Source organism: Haliotis rufescens, unplaced genomic scaffold, assembly GCF_023055435.1.
Source record: "Haliotis rufescens isolate VD_foot unplaced genomic scaffold, xgHalRufe1.0.p SCAF_9, whole genome shotgun sequence".
Classification (NCBI taxonomy): Eukaryota; Metazoa; Mollusca; class Gastropoda; order Lepetellida; family Haliotidae; genus Haliotis; species Haliotis rufescens.
Window position 1 is genome coordinate 3412741 of NW_025964383.1, and position 21343 is coordinate 3434083.

A 21343-nucleotide genomic window follows, 5' to 3' on the forward strand; every position below is an offset into this window, starting at 1 on the left:
TGCTTTTCAGTGGTTTGCCATGTAAGAGTATCATGGACGATATCATAATATGGGGTGAAAACAAAGAAGAGCATGACAAGAATGCAGTGAAAGTGCTGGACAGAGCTGGTGAAATAGGGCTGAAACTCAACAAGGACAATTTTCACTTCAAAGTGAAAGAGGTCAGTTATGTTGGACATTTGTTAAATGATCAAGGAGTCAAACCAGACCCTGCGAAGGTCACTGCAATCTTTGAAATGCCAACTCCAGATGACGTTCAATCGCTCAGACAATTTCTCGGTGTGGTCACATACGAGGGGTGTTCATTAAAGATTTCCTCTAAACCACTTAGGGTTATCATATTTGGTTGAAATTTCACATGTGTAATGATACATGTATCTATGGGTTATGTCTGAATTTGCAGCACCGAACTATTAATCTTACCACTTTTACAGGTGTTATGATCGAGTAGGGTGTGACAATGGAGCCAGTAGAATACCGAGCAGTGATTAGGATTTTATATTTGAAAGTCGCACACCAAAAGAAACTTTCGATGAAATGAAAGCAACTTATGGGGAAGATGCCCCATCATATGACGTCGTTAAACACTGGCATCGCCAGTTCAAGTGTGGTCGGACATCTGTGGAAACAGCTGCCATTCCTGGTCGCCCCCATTCAGCCATTGATGAGGACACTATCCATCAAGTGGGGACCGCCATTTTGGCAGACCGACGTATAACTGTTCGCCAGTTAGCACAAGATGTCAAGATCAGTGTAGGATCTGTGGAAAAAAATCATCCATGACAATTTGAACATGCATAAGGTGTCTGCACGATGGATTCCCAGGTTGCTCACACCTTTCCAAAAGCAGGAACGAGTCAATTGCTCAAAGGATCTTTTGGACATGTGCCCCAAAAAACAGGCAAACTTTTTTGACAAACTTATCACACAGGATGAAACATGGGTCCATCACTATGATCCTGAGACTAAAGTTCAGTCGATGCAATGGAAGCATGTGGCGTCACCACCCCCAAAGAAGGCACGTGTCCAACCCTCTGCAGGCAAGGTCATGCTCACGGTGTTTTGGGACCAGCACGGAGTAGTGATGATGGATTTCTTGGCAAAGGGTACCACAATTACAGGAGCTTATTATGCTTCACGGCTGCGGAAATTGCGGGACGCTATGAAGCTTATGAAAAAAAAAGGGTGTCCGTCTCCTGCAAGACAATGCTCCAGTACACAACTCTCATGTTGCCCAGACAGAAGCGCGGTCCTGTGGCTATGAAATCCTTCCACATCCTCCTTACTCTCCTGACCTTACACCATCTGACTTCCACCTCATTCCAACCATGAAGTCATTTTTGAAGGGAAAACGTTTCACAGATGATGAAACACTGATTTCTGAAGTCAAGTCCTGGTTTGAGACGCAAAATGAGGGCTTTTACAAGCGAGGTCTCCGTAGTTGCATAAAACAATGGGAGAAGTGTGTGGTTCCTATGTGGAGAAAGACTCATACCTATGCAAAGTTTCATTCCACTAGGTCCATCGGAAGTGGGTCAGGGGAAATCTTTAATGAACACCCTCGTACCTTGCCAAGTTTATTCCTCATCTCAGTGAGAAAGCAACACCCTTGAGAGACCTGCTACAGAGTGACATTCAGTGGCACTGGAATCAAACTCACCAACAAGCTCTGGATGGTATCAAGAGAGACATTTGTGAGCCCAACACACTACAGTACTCTGATGTTAACAAACCCCTCACACTAACATGTGATGCCTCAAAGAATGGACTGTGTGCGGCTGTACTCCAAAGCAGTCGTCCAATTGCTTATGCCTCACAGGGGCTATGACGAAAACACAAGTAAACTACGCCCAGATCAAAAAAGAACTCCTGGCAATTGTGTTTGCTTGTGAGAAGTTCCATGATTATATTCTTGAACAAGAGTCATCCGAAGATGATATATCGCCCCGACGTGGCATATCGGTAAACTGTGTGTACCTTCAAATGTATTTAGATTGGCAAGGAAATCTTTTTCCTTGATGCCCAAACCAGAAATATAATGAAGGTTATTAAATATTGGTTCATGTAGCTCACTTTCTGATGATCTCATGAAATTGTAATAACAATAACTTGGCAGATTCGCATATGAATAGCTCTGTAGTAGCCTCATGACACAAAGGCATAAAGAGAATGTACTAGGGATTGACAAAAAAACAAACCTAAACATCTTGTTTCATTATATGTCTGGGGCTACAAATTAAAAAGATTAAAATCTATAAATAACAAACTGCACTACTAGTGAACATGATTGATATTTGCATAGAGTTTGGTGAATCTCTGTCGCATGGTTTAGAAGATATGCTCCAGACGAGGACATTACCCTAAGTTCATCAATTTTAAATTTAAATTGAAAAAGGAAAATAAAAGAAAAATCTGTTAATAGCAAAGGCACCACTACATAACCTGCTTGATAGGTGTAAAAACTTTTGAGAAGCTAAGTTGTATGGTTCGTGAGATATGGTCCAGCCAAGAGCACTACCCTCAAATTTCCTAAGTTCATCATATTTCCATGGAAACGACAAAAATATAAAATTCTAAAAATCTCTAAATAGCAAAAGGCACTGCTACTGAGCCTGATTGTTAAGTGTACCAAGTTTTGTGAAGCTAGGTTGTACGGTTTAGGAAATATGCTCCGGACAAACAATGATTACAGGCGGACAGACGGACAGACATACTGATGGCTATATCCCCCCATCATTATATGTCGGGGGATAAAAAGAAGTCACGGTAGAGACTGATCACCAGCCTTTGATCAGCATTTACAAGAAAGCTCTTTTTGCTGCACCGGCACTGTTGCAAAGAATGAAACAGTACAACCAGAAGTTAGGTCTTTGAAAGGCATTTAGAAGTGATTCACATAAGGAAGAGAATATATGGATGTCAACTTCTTTATTATGAGGTACACAGCATTTCAGAGTATATGTTTACGCCTTCATCAGGTGAATGAATGCCTACTTACTTACTTATATTGGAGATTTTACGTGCGCTTTCCGACTGCAGCGTATTTCGCACACGGCCCGGCCAAGCCATTTAATGTGTTTCCGAAAAAGGGGAAAATGTTGTTTGGCAATCCAGTAGGGGTGTTTTAGTGGTTGCTTATATCGAATTTTGGAAATTTTGAGATTTGGAAAAAATGCCAAGAGGGTTTGGGGGGCGAACTAAGGGACCTGAGTATGGAAGTTTGTTAGTTTGATTATGTGGTTTGGTTTTGGTAGTTTATTGGGGTTTTAAATGCGATTTATTAGTCCTGTTTTGATTAAGTATACGCCTAAGGCTTTGAATTTTTCTATTTTATTTTGTGGGTTTAGGATTGCTTCTAGAGTAAGAGCCTTATTTAGATTTAGGGTGGTTTGTAGTGTAGTTCGGTGTGTTAGGTAGTGGGTGCAGTGTATGAGTGCGTGTTCTGGGGTTTCTTGTTGTTTGCAATGTGGGCAGGTTCCTGTTGCGTGTTTTCTTATTATTTTGAGGTTGTTATTTAGGTTGGTATGTCCTGTTAGGAGTTTAGTAATTACTCTGTCGATTTTTCTGGACGGATGTAGAATTTTTGGTTTGGTTAGGGGTATTTTTAGAACCTTTTTGATTTGGCTATTTGAGTTTTGATATAGATTATGCCATTTTTTGGTCATTTTTTGTTTGTTGACACTTTTAATTTCTGATTTGGAGATGGGTAGGTTTAAGCTTATTTCTGGGATTTTAAGGGATAGTTTAGCTGCTTTATCAGCGTTTTCATTGTCATATATTCCTACGTGGGCGGGGATCCAAATGAATACTATTTGTTTGCCTGCTTTAGTTAAATCGTTTGAGCTTTTTAGTATTTGATTTATTAATTCAGGGCGGTTTTTGGTGTTTTTATTTTGGAGGGCTTGTAGTCCACTGAGCGAGTCGGTAAGTATTAGGATTTTTTGTTGTTTTTAGATTGTTGATTATGAAGGGCTGAGGCCATGCCCATTAGTTCGGCCGTGAATATTGATTGATTGTTTGGGAGTCGGTAGGATTGTGTGGCTTTAGTTGGTTGTGTGATGTGGACTCCGAAACCTGTGTGTTTGGAGATCGGATCTGAGGATCAGTCTGTGTAAATGTGACACCAATTTGGCCAATTTTCTTGATGTATGCTAGTGTGGGGTTTTTGCTATGTTTGGGTCGGTTTGTTTATTTATTGTGCTAGCTAGTGTTATGTCTATTTTGGGTATTTTAAGTTTAGGGGTGAAGATATTTGATTTTTTACAGTTTTGTTTAAGATTGTTTATTTGGTGTTCATTTAAGTAATTGGTTATTCTTTGGGATATTGGAGTAAGTAGAGGGTGTTTTCGAGCTAGGGCTTGGTTTTTGGGGCTGATATTTTTGTTTATTAGGTTTTGAATTAGGGGGTTGGATTGAGACGCGGCCCAGAAATTTAGAGTTAATTGTTCCCTACGTAGATTTAGTGGCATTTCTCCTGTTAAGGCCTGGAGTGAAGTGTAGGAGGTGCCATGTTGAGTGCGTGTTATTAGTTTTAGAGCCTGATATTGGATTGAGTCTAGTTTTTTGCTTAGGGATTGGTTTAGGGTGTCGTATATGGCACATCTGTAGTCTATTTTAGATCTAATTAGTGATATATAGAGTGAGAGGAGGGTATCTTTGGAGGCCCCCCAGTTTGAGCCAGTAAGGCACCTTAGCGTATTTAGATCTTTGCTACATTTAGTTATTAGATTATTTATGTGAGCGTCCAAGGAGAGATGTTCATCGAAAATTAGTCCTAAGAATTTGGTTTGTTTTAGGAATTGGATTGGTTTGTTGTTTAGCTGGAGTTTTGGGGAGGCGGGTTTCATGTTTTTGTGTTTAAATACTATTCCTGTAGTTTTTTCCGAGTTAAGGGAGAAGCCCCATTTGTTGGCCCATTGCTGTATTTTGTTTAGAGATTTTTGAAGTAGGTTTTGGGCCATTTTAATGCTTTTTGTGCGGATCAAGAGGGCTCCATCATCCACGAATTTAGATGTGTTTATTTTAGGGGATAGGCCCTCGAATAGGTCATTTATCATTATATTGAAGAGTGTGGGGCTGAGGATACTGCCCTGGGGAGTGCCATTTTCTAGGGGACATTGGTCTGATAGCGTTTGGTCTATACCCACGGTTATTTTACGATTGTTTAGGAAGTCCTGGATGTAGTTTATTATTTGACCTTTGAGTCGTATTTTTTGTAGTTTTTGTATAAGCCCGTCGTGCCATACCATGTCGAAAGCTTTGGAGAAGTCTAAGAAGATGCCTGTAGTATATTGTTTGCTGAGTTGTCCTGTTTTAATGTCCTGCTCTAAACGGGCGAGGTTATCTAAGGTTGAGCGGCCAGGAGTGAAACCACTTTGATCTGGGTTTATGATGTTATTTTGAGTTAGGTAATGTTGTAGTCTGTTTTTAGCCATAGATTCCATTACTTTACATAAGTTTGAAGTTCAGGAAATTGGTCTATAGGAGTTAGCCTGATTAGCTGGTTTATTAGGTTTAGGGATTGGTATGACTAAGGCCTGTTTCCAGGGAGTAGGTACTCGTCCGTTTTGATAGATGAGATTGTATAGTTTAAGTAGTGCCTGGAGTAGTTTAGGGGGGAGTTTTTTAATTATTAGGTAGGAAGTTAGGTCCAATCCTGGGGCTGTGCCCTTTTTCCTGTTTTGGATGACGTGTAAGGGTGGTTTATTTCTAGGTTGTCATTATTTGGTTCTTTGGTGTATTTGTTTTCTGTTTTAAGTTTATCTTGAAATTTTTGGCTAAAGTTGTTGTTGCTGCTTACGGCCGAAAAGTGGTTGGCGAGGTTATTTGCCTTTTCAGCGGGGTTTGTTGAATTATTAATGTTAGGTGTTTTTTTATGATGTTTTAAGCCTCTAATGGCGTGGATTTTGCGCCAGACCGTTCTTATTCCGGTTATTTATTTCTTCACAGAATTTTTTCCAGTTTCTGGTTTTAGATATTTTGACTAGACTTTGAACTTGGTGGTTAAGTTCGTGAGCTATTTTAAGATGTTAAGAGTCGCGTTTGGCTTTATTGAAGGCCGATTTGCATTTACGTCTTGTTTGTTCTATTTCCTCGTTCCACCATGGTACTGCAGGTTTGCCTGTTTTAGTTGTTTTAAAAGGGATGGAGGTTTTGGCTGCTTTTATTATGTAATCTGTTAGGTTTTTACAGTAGATTTCTGGATCATTATTTTCTAATTCGTTTAAATTAGCCTGATTGCAGATCACTTGAAATTGGTCCCAGTTAGCTTGGTTATAACGGAATTTTGGTTCTTGATTTTCTGTTTGTATTGGTACGTTTGTATCTCCTATGGTTATGTTTATTGGGAAGTGATCACTACCTAGTGGGACATCGTGTACTTACCATTGAGTACTTTGGGCTAGATCTGCGGTGCATATAGTTAGGTCGATAGCCGACATTTTTTTGTTAATCTTATCGTACCTCGTGGGTTGGTTGTTATTTAGGAGTACTAGGTCGTTTGTTTCTATCCATTCGGAGATTAATTTGCCATGATTATCTATTTTATCATTTATGCTCCATGTAGGATGGTGAGCGTTAAAGTCTCCTAGGAATATAGTGGATTTGTTGCTTATTTGGAGTAGCTTATGTAGATCCTCAGGTTGGAGTTTTTGTTCTACCCAGTGGTATATATTAATGATGTTTATCTTTTTGTTATTTAATGTGATTTGAATGCCGTTAGCTTCTAGGTTTGGCGTGTCTATATTTATTTCTTCGTAGTTTATATCTTCCCTGACGTATATAATCAGTCCTCCTGCGGCTCTACCTGTTTTTGGTTTAGCTCTATCTGTTCTAACTGAGTAATAGTTTGGTAGTGTGAATTTGGATTTTTTGGAGAATTTAGTTTCCTGAATACAAGCAATATGTGGGCCTTTATCTCGTTTAAATTTAGCTTTTAGTTCATGGCCGTGGGAGGTGAGTCCGTTGGCGTTCCACTGAAAAATATTTAGTCCTTCCTTGTTGGGGTCAGGTGTTTGGTAATTTTGGTTTTAGTTTTATTTTACTTGGTGAGTTCTTTTAGGTTGAGGTTAAAGAGGAAGAAGGGGAGATTGGTTAAGTTTAGATTGAATGCTACTTTGTGGAAGGATTTCATGCTTGCGTTTGGTGAGTTTTGACTATGCATGTAAGCTAGGAGTAAAGTGAGACTATTTAGGTTTTTGAAGGTAGTTTCATTTGTTTTAGTTGGAGTAGCTTTGATTGTTTCTTCTGTTGTTGAGTACTCTTCTTCATCAGTTAAGTTAGATTTAGCTGTTTGGGTTTCCATAGGGGTGGCTTGCGGTGTGGAGGGTTGTGTTTGGGCTTGCGGGGGTGGGCGTAGCTGTGGATTTAGTGTTTGTGTTTTGTTGTTGTGCTTGCTTGTGGCTGAATGTTGTTGCCTTGTGGGCTGTAGAGTGTTTGGGTGAGGGTTGTGTTGTGGTGGTCGTTTTGTGGTTTGTTTTGCATGCGGGTGTTGATGTTGTGGCTATGTGAGGTATGGGAGAGTTGGTGGGTGGTTGTATGGCTGCATGTGTGAGTGAGGTGGGTGCGGTTTCTATGTCGTCGTCCCAGACAGAGCTTGCGGTTATGGGTGTGGTGTTTGTTTGAGGGATGGTGTTTGGATGCCGTGTAGGGAGAAGTGGTTTTGATGCGGGTGATGCAAATTTTCGTGTTTGGATTTTGGCCGTTTCTATGTTAATGTGTTTGTTGGCCTGCTGGGTGAGGGTGTGTCTGTGTGGGCATTGGTTTGAAAGTGAGGTGTGTTTGATGGATTTGCAGTAGATGCTATGAATGCCTTACTTACTTACTTACTTTGGAGATTTAACGTGCGCTTTCCGATTGATGCGTATTTCGCACACGGGGCCGGGCCAGGCCATTTAATGTGTTTCCGAAAGGGGCGAAAGTGGTCTGTGCAACCCAAGAGGGGGGTTTTAGGGGTTGCTTATATAGAATTTGGGAATTTTGAGATTTGGAATAGATGCCGATGGGATTGGGGAGGGGAACTAAGGGAGCTGGGTATGGTGGATGTTTGTTTGTTTATGTGATTTTGATTTGGTAGGTTATTGTGTTTTTAGATGCGTTTTATTAGTTCCGTTTTTATTAAGAATACGCCTAAGGCCTTGAAGTTTTCTAGTTTATTTTGTGGGTTTAGTATTGCTTCTAGAGTTAGAGCCTTGTTTAGATTGAGGGTGGTTTGTAATGCGGTTCGATGTGTTAGGTAGTGCGTGCAGTGGATGAGTGCGTGTTCTGGGGTTTCTGGTTGTTTGCAGTGTGGGCAGTTACCTGTAGTGTGTTTTTTAAATTTGTTTAGGTGGTTATTTAGGTTGGTGTGTCCTGTTTGGAGTTTAGTGATTACTCTGTCGATTTTTTTGGATGGATTGAGAATTTTTGGTTTGGTTAGTGGTTTGCTGAGCACTTTTTTGATTTGGCTATTTGAGTTTAGATATAGGTTATGCCATTTTTTTGTCATTTTTTGCTTGTTTACACTTTTAATTTCTGATTTGGAGATGGGTAAGTTTAATCTTATTTCTGGGATTTTGAGGGATAGTTTAGCTGCCTTATCGGCGTTTTCATTACCGTATATTCCTACGTGGGCGGGTATCCACAAGAAGGTTATTTGTTTGCCTGCCTTAGTTAGGTCGTTGGAGCTTTTAAGTATTTGATTTATTAATTTAGGTCGGTTTTTGGTATTTTTGTTTTGGAGGGCTTGCAGTCCACTTAGGGAGTCGGTAAGTATTAGGATTTTTTTCGTGTTTTTTGGATTGTTGATTATGGAGGGCTGAGGCCATGCCCATTAGTTCTGCCGTGAATATTGATTGGTTGTTTGGGAGTCGGAAGGATTGTGTGGTTTTAGTTGGTTGTGTGGTATGGACTCCGAAACCTGTGTGTTTGGAGGTCGGATCTGAGGATCCGTCCATGTAAATGTGACACCAATTTGGCCAATTTTCGTGTATGTATGCTAGTGTGGTAGTTTTAGCTATGTTTGGGTCGGTTTGTTTATTTATTTGGCTAGCTAGTGTTGTGTCTATTTTGGGTATTTTAAGTTTAGGGGTGAAGATATTTGATTGTTTGCAGTTTTGTTTAAGATTTTTAATTTGGTGTTCATTTAGGTAGTTTGTTATTCTTTGGGATATTGGGGTAAGTAAGGGGTGTTTACGAGCTAGAGCTTGGTTTTTGGGGCTGATGTTTTGGTTTATTAAGTTTTGGATGAGAGGGTTTGATTGGGACGCGGCCCAGAAGTTTAAGCTTAGCTGTTCCCTGCGTAGACTTAGTGGCATTTCTCCTGTTAAGGCCTGAAGTGAGGTGTAGGAGGTGCCATGTTGGGTGCGTGTAATTAGTTTGAGAGCCTGATATTGTATTGAGTCAAGTTTTTTAGATAGAGAGTTGTTTAGGGTGTTGTATATGGCGCAGCCATGAGGCAGAGAGCATATATATGTACAGTTAAGGACAACAAAATGAATAAGATAACAAAAGGTGGAAAATAACAAAGGGTACAAGCTAACAAAGGAAGCCAACAGATGATTGGCGCTGATAGGTGATTAGCAATAGACAATGGAAGCCAACAATTAAGTTAAGTAATTGGCAATGGACACTTGGCAAATGGGGGCTGAGGTAATTATAGCACTGGTAGGTGATAAAATGGACATTGCAAGGGGCAAATTGAAGCCAGCTAGGCAATAGCCCCGATAAAGATCAAAGCAATAAGTCCCAAGCACTAGGCAGATAGGTTCCCTGGTCATGGCTGGCTGGTGCCTCCTGATGTCAATGGCTTCTTGTAGTTTCCTTTGTCACCAGTTGTTGTTGGTAGACAGGACTTTGGTGGCTTCCCACATGATGTTATGGTTTACGTTCTTCAGGATGTGTTCAGAAATAGTGGATTTCTGGTCGAGTTTGCTAACAGAGGTTCTTTGAGTCTTGTGTTGAGGGGTCTAAGGGTTTCTCCAATGTACTGGTGACCACAGTTGCACTAACCTGAAGTAAGTCTATTAGAAGGGTGAAGAACTTCATGTTGCGGGAGCCTTCTTGAAAGATGATTCAAATGTACCTGACTATGAGGAATTTGAGGTAATGACAGTTTTAACCATGCCAGATGCCAGAAGTGAGCAACTCAAGGCTGAAACTGGTCGTAATCCAGAACTTGTAATAATTTGCCAATATGTCAAACATGGCTGGCCACAGTGCAAATGAGACGTAAACTCAGAGGCATAGAAATATTTCTTGTTCAGAGATGAAATAGAATGAGCTAGAACCCACATTACCTATACTACTCTCTTTAAAGGAGACAAGTCATTGTTCCTACATCACTGCGGCATGACTATATGAAACATATTCCTCAAGGACAGCTGCAAATCTCAACAGCAGAAGGAGCCTCTCAAATGTCATGAGATTCCTACCAGGCCTTGGCAAATACTTGCCACAGATCTATTCACTTGGAACTCAACCGAATAACTTGTGCTCGTCGATTCATACTCCGGTTGACATGACATAGACATGAACACTCTGACCATAACTTCCTCTGCAGCTGTAATAAGAAAGCTGAAAGGGCACTTTGCTAGGTATGGTGTGCCGGACACTCTTCTAACTGACAATGGACCCTAGTTCTCATCACGGGAGTTTGCAATATTTGCTTAAAGGGGCACTGATCTAACGCAATTCCCCGGACTGGTTGTTGCCTTTGTTAATTTTTTTTCCCCCGTGAGTACCCGGATGATACGCAACGCAACTGAGCGTGACCAGAGACTGGGCTACCGTCTGCAAGGACGGCTAAATTAACTTGGAGGCTGGAGGCAATATTTGTTTTACGCATGTTTGCATAAACACTGATTGGTTAACTGTGATCTATAAAGATTTCGACAAAGGGCGCATGTTAATTAATTTATTCAGCCTAAACAAACAGACAAAAAGAACAGCGGAGCTCATCGGATGTCGTCATTTGGAAATACCCAAGATGGTTATAGTTTAATACTAAAAAAAGTATCCATGCAGTGAAAGCATTTTCGGATTTCGGCTTGCGTCGATAATACGATTACTACTCCCTTGTTGTCATCCACGTTTTCTCGTATAACCCTACACTTGTGTATTTGTCGTCATTCACTTGATGCTCAGTTAATGAATTTATTACAGGTACAATTAGTGGTAGCACCACTTAGATTACCTGACAAAGGTTCCCATTTGGCATTTATTGTGTCTGGGGTAATTATTCAATCTAAATCCAGGTTTGAAGTGAGGTGAAATGAGTATTATGTAATATGCACGTGGCAGCCCAGCAAGAGATGAATGATCAGTTGATTTTGTTGTTGTTGTAAATCAACGGATCGTTCCTAGTCATCAAAGTATTAACAGAAAATACGTTGATTGATTAATCACTGTTATCTTGCACAGTGGATATGTCAAGAGTGAGTGTTTATATGTCTAGGTTTACTAAAACAAAGGGAATACACTCATATCATGGCGTGAAGTGCCGATGTAAAAACAACATACTTTGTTCAAAGGGTTAACTGATAATACGTTGATTGATTGATCATTGTTATCTATCACTCAATGGATTTTTTAGGAACCGTGGACGTTATGAAAATAGTTGTCACGTGGGCTTTCTCAGCCGACCATTGAGACTTGGCACCTATGTAAAACACCTGAAACAATCCAAGTGATCAGTTGAGAAACGAACACAGGTTATAATATCCCGAAACGATATATATCTTTTAAAATATTTGATTGTTACTGAGACACGTGACATCGAATAAGTATCTTTGTACAGCTGCAGACGAGTGGGATATTGTTCCTTTGTGTGGATATTCACGGATACATTCCTCGAACAAGGAAGCTGCCTAAAATTTATACACATAAATTTGGTAGGTTGTAATTATGATATATGCATTTTGTTTTCCTTCATTTGAACCGATTCATTCTTGTTTCTCTACGTCTTGGTTGGGAAATTCTTCAATGCGCGATAGAGGTTGTTTTCACAGGTCTTTTCCTTTGTAAGCGTGTATATATTACTGTCAATTTGTAAAGTGTGATTCACTCAGGCAATTTATAAAATGTGTAAATATTTCAGTCATTTTGACTAAAAAATCTGTCCAGATTAATTAAGACGATCAAAAGGGCCTACAAACATCACAACAGATTATCATGTAGGATTAGAAGCCAAACAACATAGAAATGAATTTTCAACGTAACATTTTCAGTCTCTTGGTGATGACATTAAACATCAAAATGTTTGGATACGTTATCATAATAATACAGATGGAAATGTTTTTCAGTCACTTTGTAAAATAACTGAATATTTAGACGTTTAATAAATTTGTTACACATTTGACAGTAAAAAAATATATAAACTATATAAAAAAGCAATGCTCAGGTGAAATATTTACTTTGTGTTCAAGTCAAAATAGTGTAAACGAAAATCGAGAAAATTACCAAGCAAGTGACTTATCAAAACTTCGTCACCATTACCGATGCTACCCACAAAGATACCTACATTTCCTTATTATCTCGACAACTGTATTTCATTTTGTTGATCAATGTGACCGTATGCCCTTATTACTACCCATAAAAGTGACTAATGCGCTTACGAATGGCGCAGGAGAGGTCGCGAACCAGTCTAGATTTCTGCTATACATCCGGGTACTCACTGGGAAAAAACAATAACAAAGGCAACAACCAGTCCCGGGGAATTGCGTTAGATCAGTGCCCCTTTAAACCTGGGGATTCACACACAAAACGAGCAGTCCAGGTTATCCACAGAGCAATGGACTTGCTGAAAAGGCAGTACAGTCTGCCAAAAGAATTTTGGAAAAATTAAGTAGGGAAGGCAGTGACCCATACCTTGCCATACTCAACCAGAGAAATACACCCCGAGATCAAGTCCTGGGATCGCCTGCCCAATGACTCATGTCATGCAGAACCAAAACTGAAACTCCTATATCGTCCAAGCTACTTTCACCAGTTATTCGAAAACCATCAAGTGTTCTGAATTCTAACAAATAATGGATTTGATAGACTAGGACTAGTAAGACAAGTGGATCAGTCATCCAGATCCTACATCATATCTTCGGAAGGTAAAGACCTAAGAAGGAATAGAAGACAACTCTCATTCACACATGAGAAAACACCAGTGAAACTGATGTACCCACCAGAGGAACATCACTCAACACTAAAGACACTGAAACACAAATTACAAAGACTAACATGAGACAAGAAATGACAACAAAGAGAATTGAAGACACAAGACCTATGGTGGTGCCAGAAAACAACACACAACCTAACATGACAGTTACAAGGAGTGCAGAATCGTGAAGCCAAATCACAAATACCTTGATTGACACTGAGCTGTATTGAGTGATAAATGCCTTTATGCAAGATCTAAAGACATTTCATAATGACCAGTGGAAGTCAACAGTATTATTTAATTCAGTTAACAAAGTGTTATAATTTCAGAGACACTAACTTTATTATTTTCAGGAGGAAGTCATACCTCCATTAGACTTTTCATCTACACTTACCTCTTGTATTAATCTTTGGCAGTGTCACATAGACTGCTGTGATGTTTCAGTTCAAAAAACACATTGGTCAAGTATTTCCAAATAACGACATCCTATTTTGTATATTCACATGCACCCTTAGTCGAAATCTTCATAGATCACGGGTAACCATTCAGTGTTCAAAAATGCGTAAAACAAATATTGCCTCCAAGTTTATTCAGCTGTCCTTGCAGACGGTAGACCACTCTCTTGTCACGCTCAGTTGCGTGAGCGAGCAAATCGACTCACGGCTGTAGATTTATATCTTAACTAGCAGTAAGCCCCATACATCTATAGCTGGGGTTACCTCCCTTGCACAGAACATGGCCAACCACCGGAAGCCTGAGCTCTTATATGAAAACACATGGACCCAAGTACACAAGGTTTAATAGAAGTTCACTCTTCTTGTTGATTCACTTTAAGTTGACACAGCAACTTACATGGTGTCAGAAGTGGGATTGCTGAGGCATTTAACAAAGCTGCACCATTATCCTTCAAAGGAGACATCGCAGACAAATGGCAGCAATTTGAACTCGAGTTCAGGAAAAACTACTCAACTACTGATAATATATATATTTTAAAAGCACTCATAGATGTATACTTAAACCATAATAAGAGGCTGTATTGTGTTTTTCTTGATTTCAGTAAGGCCTTCGATATGGTTTGGTGTTGTGGCCTATGGTACAAAATGATTCAAAGTAATATCACTTGTAAATGCTTTAATGTTATCAATAACATGTACAAACACATAAAGTCATGTGTTTCTCATATTGGTAGTGTCACTGAATTCTTTCCTTGTAACATAGGAGTCAGGCAAGGCGAAAACTTATCGCCATTTCTCTTTGCCCTTTATCTAAATGACCTTGAGTCTTTTTTGTCAGATTACGACGTTATTGGTCTTGAAAAAGTAAATGATTATGTTCTTAAAGAAATTGGAAGTTTTATCAAGCTATTGGTAATTCTTTACGCGGATGATACAGTCCTAATGTCTGAGACACCTTCCGACCTGAAACTATGTTTAAAGGTATTTGAAAATTATTGTAATCACTGGAAACACAAGGTAAACACTAATAAAACAAAAATTGTAGCTTTTGCTAAACGATCTTTTAAAATTGCCTGTACATTTAGACTTCAAGATACGATTCTCCTTATTGAAAAACAATGTGTCTTTCTGGGCATTTTATTTTCAAGCAACGGTTGATTTTGTAAAGCCATTAAACGGTTATCTGACCAATCTTCCAGAGCAATGTTTGCTATTTTTAGAAAAATACGAGTATTAGAAGTACCAATTGACTGTCAACTTAAACTGTTTGACTATCTTGTTCAACCTATATTGTTGTATTGATTCAAAGTTTGGGGCTTCAAAAATACTGTTATACTGGAACGTGTTCACTTAAGATATTGTAAATATATTTTGAAAGTTACGCAAACTACCCCTGATTTCATGGTGTACGGGGAATTAGGGAGATACCCATTAAACATCCATGTTAAGTTAAGAATGGTATCATATTGGTGCAAATTAGTTCTATCAGAAACCAAATTGTCAGGTATAATGTACAAACTTATGTTCAAACTCCAAATTGACCACCCAGAGTTTAAGTTCCCACTTGTTAATGAAATCCAACGTATTTTACAAAGTACAGGTCTCAATCACATTTGGCCGTCTCAGGAATTTCCCAGTGTACAATGGATAAAGGCTAACGTCAAAACTGTCCTTATAGATCAATTTTTACAAAGCTGGAGGAGTAGTAAAGTAAATTCCTCAAAAGGACACTATTATAATCTGTATAAAGATATCCTCTCAGTAGAAGACTACTTATTGTATTTACCTCATAATTTACGCTTCTGGCTTACTAAAATCAGAACCACCAACCACCAACTCCCAACTGAAACTGGCCAATGGTATAACCTCAATAGGGGGGAAGATAGGTTTTGCTCTCTCTGTAAAAATAAAATTGGTGATGAATTCAAATTTTATACTAGAATGCCATGAATTGGATCATTTAAGAAATAAATATCTCCCATTATATCATTGTAAATATCCAAATACTGAAAAATTTGTTTCACTTATGACTTGTTCTTATCATGCTTATAAACCTCTCCTCTTACGGCTAGCCCAGTATGTAAAATATGGACTGTGTATGCTCCACTAACTATTGTCTCATTTCTTTGTATATATGTCTCTCTTGTCAACTTCTTTATGTCACCACGGTTATTCATGAGAAATAAACATCTTCTTCTTCTTCTCACAGCAACTTCCAACAGCAACTAGTGAGCCCCAGCAGGCAGTGTTAGACAGCCAAGAAGAAGCCAGAGATTAGAGCCCCTTTAAAGTTTAGACAGCTATGTGTCTTCAATCAAGACCTTCCATAATAGTTTGTTTTTCCTGAATAATTGTTCAATGAGATTGATAGCTATTGATGGGGGAGAAATAGAGTAAGAATTGAATTGGATTGTTTGTTTATTAGAGCAGGAGGCAGTACCCAGACAGGGGTAGTAGCTGGACACTCACCAAACATTTATTTATAGCTAATTAGGTAAACTGCTGATACCCACACTTAACAGACAAGCATTATCCGTTTTCCCCATAGGCCATTTAAATATTTGTCTGCCAGAGAAAACTCTTCAAACAAACCGTCCACGATAACCTTTCAAACATGACTGCCATGACTATGTTTTAATACATTATTGCTAAGCAACGCTGTTTTCAGTCTTAAATTAGTGTTTTCTAAACGACTCACCTTAAATTTACTTTGGTGTAAGGTAGGACTTTAAGTACATGTAACGACATTCCATGAAAGAAGATGACTCGAAAATTCAATAAATAGTACTGTTTAAGCGATGTCCAGGTACTACCTTGAAGAAAAAAAGGCGGTAAGGGAGTACTCGGTCATGTTTTTTTTAAAAATTTAATCAATTAAATATCTTCACATTTTAACATTTAATACATTATTTTTGGTGTATGTAATACATTTGTATTAATGACAAAATTCTAGCTCAATACGACCCAACTTCACTTTGGCCATGTGACGATAAGTACAAAAACTTGGTCCGGCAATCTCCAATCAACAATACATATAAAACTCGAATCTGTAAACGAAACAGGATCCATTACAGTGTACATAGCGATATATAAATTAATATAACTTAATGCATGATTTATAAAATAAGATGGAATCTTTATTTGCATTTATATCATAAAGTAATTATATTTAGATGTCTACATTCAACCTATTCATAAAATAAAGTAGATTTTCTTCAAAAACTTTCTTAATAGTCTGTGTGTCAATATCTATTATTGCATTTTAATTGTACGGATTCTTAAAATATCTATAGAATCTTTTCTATTTATTTTGATCTACTAATATATTTTACAATATTTAGGAAGTGAGCCAACATGAACGTAAACATTTGCTTAACCTTGAAATCTAAAAAAGGCAATTGAAGCAGTCACCGCTCGCAGAATGCCCGTAGGAAAAGCGCCTGTATCTTATGTTATTCCTCAAGCTAGATTCTGTGATAAAATAAAACAAAAAGTGCCAATGGAATATCAGAGAGATGAAGGGGATCAACCCACCCAATAGCTTATACCAATTTCAAAGATTGGGTATGGTCATGCCAAAATAGACTCATTATAGTGTTGGTCATACATGTATGTCAGGTGTATACACGCATCTATCATATATAGATAACTGTAGTACATGTATCATAAATTTGCATCTTACATTGATATAAATAACCTAACATGATTATATTGTAGAATATGTATGTTGTGTGCGGGATATAGCTGAAACACAACTCGTTATTGTAAATATAAATACTTGTATATTTTCTTTCTATCGATAGGTATTTTTTCACATTTTTCATGTGATACCACTTACATTCACTTGATGGTTGCTCTTGAACCCGACAACTGGTTTGACGGGAACGCAATGTAAAATAATGATGCCAGGGATAGTGTATACACAGAGATATGTAGATGCAGAGGTGCGACCACCATCACATAGACTAGTAGTCTGAAATATTGCTGTCACCATGTCGGTTGTATAACAAGAGAGTTACTGAGGTTTTTAGCTCATTTTTTAGGACAACAACATTTTCACTATAACCCTATTTTACACCGAGAGGGTGACTCATGATGCCCAAACTAGAGGCTGTGGTCATAAGCCGGATTATATTGTTTTCACGTTTTGTCCGGGGCAAATTGTTGAAGAACGTATTGAACGCCATCAGAATGCTGGTGCCAATTCTACGTTATCAGTGTAAATTATGATTAACAGCTTACTGTGGGTGACTATCATCACACATTTTTAAAATCGTTCATATTTATTGTATTACCGTATACGTTCGATCGATGAACTATGTTGGTCAATTTTGAAACCACCAGCAGTTGTCTTCCTTTGTATCAGCAATTTTCCGTTCAAATCTGACGATAAGTTTGTGTTGTATTGCGATGTTTGTTATGTGTCCGGGTACTGCCTCACCCGCTCCACGGGACTTAAGTTAGACTGAAAAGTTTAAGAATGAATGATGCCTAACTGATGATTTATATGTAGTCAGGGAAGGGGGATAAATATGTAGGATTTTAGTAAAGTACATGAGGGTTTTGCCCCTTATATCTGTTCCATAATAAACTTTGATAAACTTCACTTATTCTTGTGTTTTTGATTTACCACATGGAAGTTAAAACAAGGCCAGGAAGCTTACAGAACAGGTAGGTAAAGAATACTGCCCAGGGAGGGGAGAACACATCTTCACCTTCACCACAGATATAGTTGTTCTACTGTCACTGGGCGCCTGGCAACAATGCAGTTTACCGGGCGCAGCAAAGCTCTACCATCCGCTCAATTACCGCGCAATAGTGCCACCGCTGTTTCGTTATACCGTTACCGTGCCTCAAGCTCTGGTGACTCTCGCCTCACGATCCAACACCCGTTTTCGGTCTTAGGGAAACTTACACATCTTTACGATTAATCCCCCGTTCTAGGTCTTAGGGAAACTTACACATCTTTACGATCGAACACCCGTTCTCGATCTAAGGGAAACTTACACGTCTTTACGATCCAACACCCCTTTTCGGTCCTTAGGGTTAGCTTGCTTTGGGCAAGGGTTAGCCATACATTCTTACCTTTTCAAGTGTTAGTCCGGTTAATCCCATTGGTCGGTCATGTTGACATAAACAATTGCGGGTGTGGTTTCAAGATGAATGGGAGAGCGGACCGTGACGTCACACGCATGCGCAATTAATTGTTTACTGAATTACGCATGCATGTTAATGGGGATTCTAATGACCCGTTAAACGAGCACTGGTTACATATGATAGCGCCCGTTGGTCCAGTGGTAGAGCGTCGGCTAATTAACGCATAAATTAGCAGAGCCGGCCCTACAGCGCTTATTGGATCTGAAAAAGTGCGCCCGGTAAAGTGCACTACTCCCAGGCGCCTCATTACAATAATAATATCAATGTAGGCACCTGTCCACCAGACCGGACAGTACAACACTGTTTTTTTCAAGGTTGACGCTAGTATGGCATTAGTCACTGTATTCATTAGGCTAGAAGACACCACCCTAGCAGGCGGACTGGTAACTGTACCGTATCATATACCTTGACAAGTCTGTACGCTGACTCACAGCTGATTATCTTGCCATGTCAATTTCTTCCCGCCATCTTGTTTAACTGGTTCGTAGTGTGTTAAGCGATGTACAGGTAGACAGGAGCCCAGTCAATTCCGGAAGTCACAAGCTGCTTTACGACCAAGCAGGGTCGTCGCTATTTTACACACTTTTCGAGACAGTGTGTTTGCGTTATTTTTATCGACTATTGCGCATTTCAAGGGAGACAACTCAGCGCAACTGTCCAATTCGCGTCTTATATTGCAAGCTAATTAAAGTCAGCCAGTTCGTGTGTTTTAAGACTGCTTATGACACTATGATAAAAGGACATGCCATAAATTTTCCGATATTAATCAGCGCATATATCGTCAGTTGAGTGGTCATGTTGTTTATGTGTTTACGTTAGGCGTGGCTGACGTCATATATTGTATTGAGACAGTAGTCATGCGATAAGTTTGTCTGACATTTATAGACAGAACCCAGCTACCGTAATGTTTTCGATATTACCGCCCATGTTCTTTGAACACTTGTCTTCCAATATCTGCATATTTTGTTTTCCCACATTGCGAGGCATATGTAATTTTGTTTCATTAAAATAGGCTTCATTATTTTTTTAGAAATCAAATTGTTGCTCGTTTTGCAAAGAATAGTTGATTTTAACTTGATCTGCTTCACAGTTCCGATTTCTTCCCATTTGTGTAAAGTTTTCAAAGTGATTTAGAAAGTTTTAATCAGATATCACATAGCATCTTGTACCGACAGTTAATATAATATGAGCAATGTAATGTATCTTTATACCCAGTAAACATCTCATCATGGCCTAATGTAATGTTAAAACCTTAGAATGTTAGAAAATAAGTAGGTGTATAAGTACAAAATCTTTAGCTTCTAATTGATTGATATTTTGAATATTACTTCAGATTAATATTATAATGTTCCACATGATAATTATATTGAGACTTTTATCCTAGGTTATGTATTATTAAACACTGGTTATAGGCCTATCTATTTTGTTTTAATTGAAAGAGTTTCTTCAAGTGACTTATTATGGGACACTTCAAAGAAAGACTGCATTAAAACATCAAATGTGTGTAAACAGAAAACAGGTTATCAGTATTGAAATAGGTTACTATACTGAGTTGAGCTTATAAGACAGACAGCATGAACTTTGCTTTATTTCTTTATGTATAGTATCAAGCACCACCTTTGCAGGCCTTGGATGTTTTGTGTATAGTATAGCACTGCCATGACATTTATTTCTGGAATATGGTACAATACATACACACTTAGCTTTTAACATATTGAATCTAATTACAAATTGTGTGTTTTATGAATGGATTACAGCAGTGAAGCTTTGTTATTGGGTGTACCATTCCCATGGAAATTATCCAGGTAGCCAATTATTATTATTACCGGTATGGTCTTTTCCATGTGTGTAGGTTGGTAGTTCGATGGGTGGTTGGTATTTGGCATAACAGGGATAAAACGAGCACTTGTTGTCTTAGAGTCCATATGATGTGTCTGAATGGGGTATCCATCATGTTACACTGCAGCATGGTAACTCAGTGGGCACGCACTATACACATTACACTATGCAATGTCTGAACTGGTACAAGCAGCCACATACATGTTGCTATATAAGTACAATAATCTTGAATGCGACCTTAAACCCCTTTCACCTCACTTCCGCTGCCTCAGGTCACAAATATTATATGTCTTTATCTGTTGTAAATGAGGCAGGCTCTATAGTTGGTCAAATCTGATGGGAATTGAAAGATTTGTAATATCTTTCAGAGAAGTGCTAACTGTAAATTCACCAACTACAAGACTGCCACCTGACTCATAATTGTTAAATAAGAGTATTTCAAACTTCTTTGAAATTGAAGTATTGCCGAAGTGGTGTTTCACCACCATCACACTCCCATAAGTAATATGAATCCTAAATGCAGCAGTTAATCCATAATAAAACAACAGGCTTGTATATGACAGTTATAAATTAACAGTCAAATATGACCAATTCTATTAATATTTCTGAGCAGATGTTATTGCATTCTTCATTCTTCACAGAGTATATGTCATATATGACACTTTAGATGTACATAACATTTGTATGGCAGCACATTATGTCTTCAATGTAATTTCATTACGACATAAATACATCATTGTCATTCTGTTAACTGTTTGAATGCCTA

General features: G+C 38.6%; 1 protein-coding gene across 2 annotated transcripts in view; it reads right to left on the reverse strand.

Moving 5' to 3' along the window:
* The window catches only part of LOC124123232 (protein FORGETTER 1-like), a 490282-nt gene extending 471021 nt beyond the window's left edge, over positions 1 to 19261 (reverse strand). The window contains exons 1-2 of one of the 2 annotated variants that reach the window (XM_048391343.1): positions 19144 to 19233; positions 15368 to 15479 (exon numbers count right to left, since the gene is read on the reverse strand). In XM_048391343.1, the coding sequence (XP_048247300.1) occupies positions 15368 to 15372 (5 nt within the window). In that variant the 5' untranslated portion in view covers positions 15373 to 15479; positions 19144 to 19233. Of the gene's footprint in view, positions 1 to 15367; positions 15480 to 19143 lie in introns of both variants that reach the window. The other variant, XM_048391344.1, reaches the window with a different exon arrangement.
* Positions 19262 to 21343: the final 2082 nt, after the last annotated feature.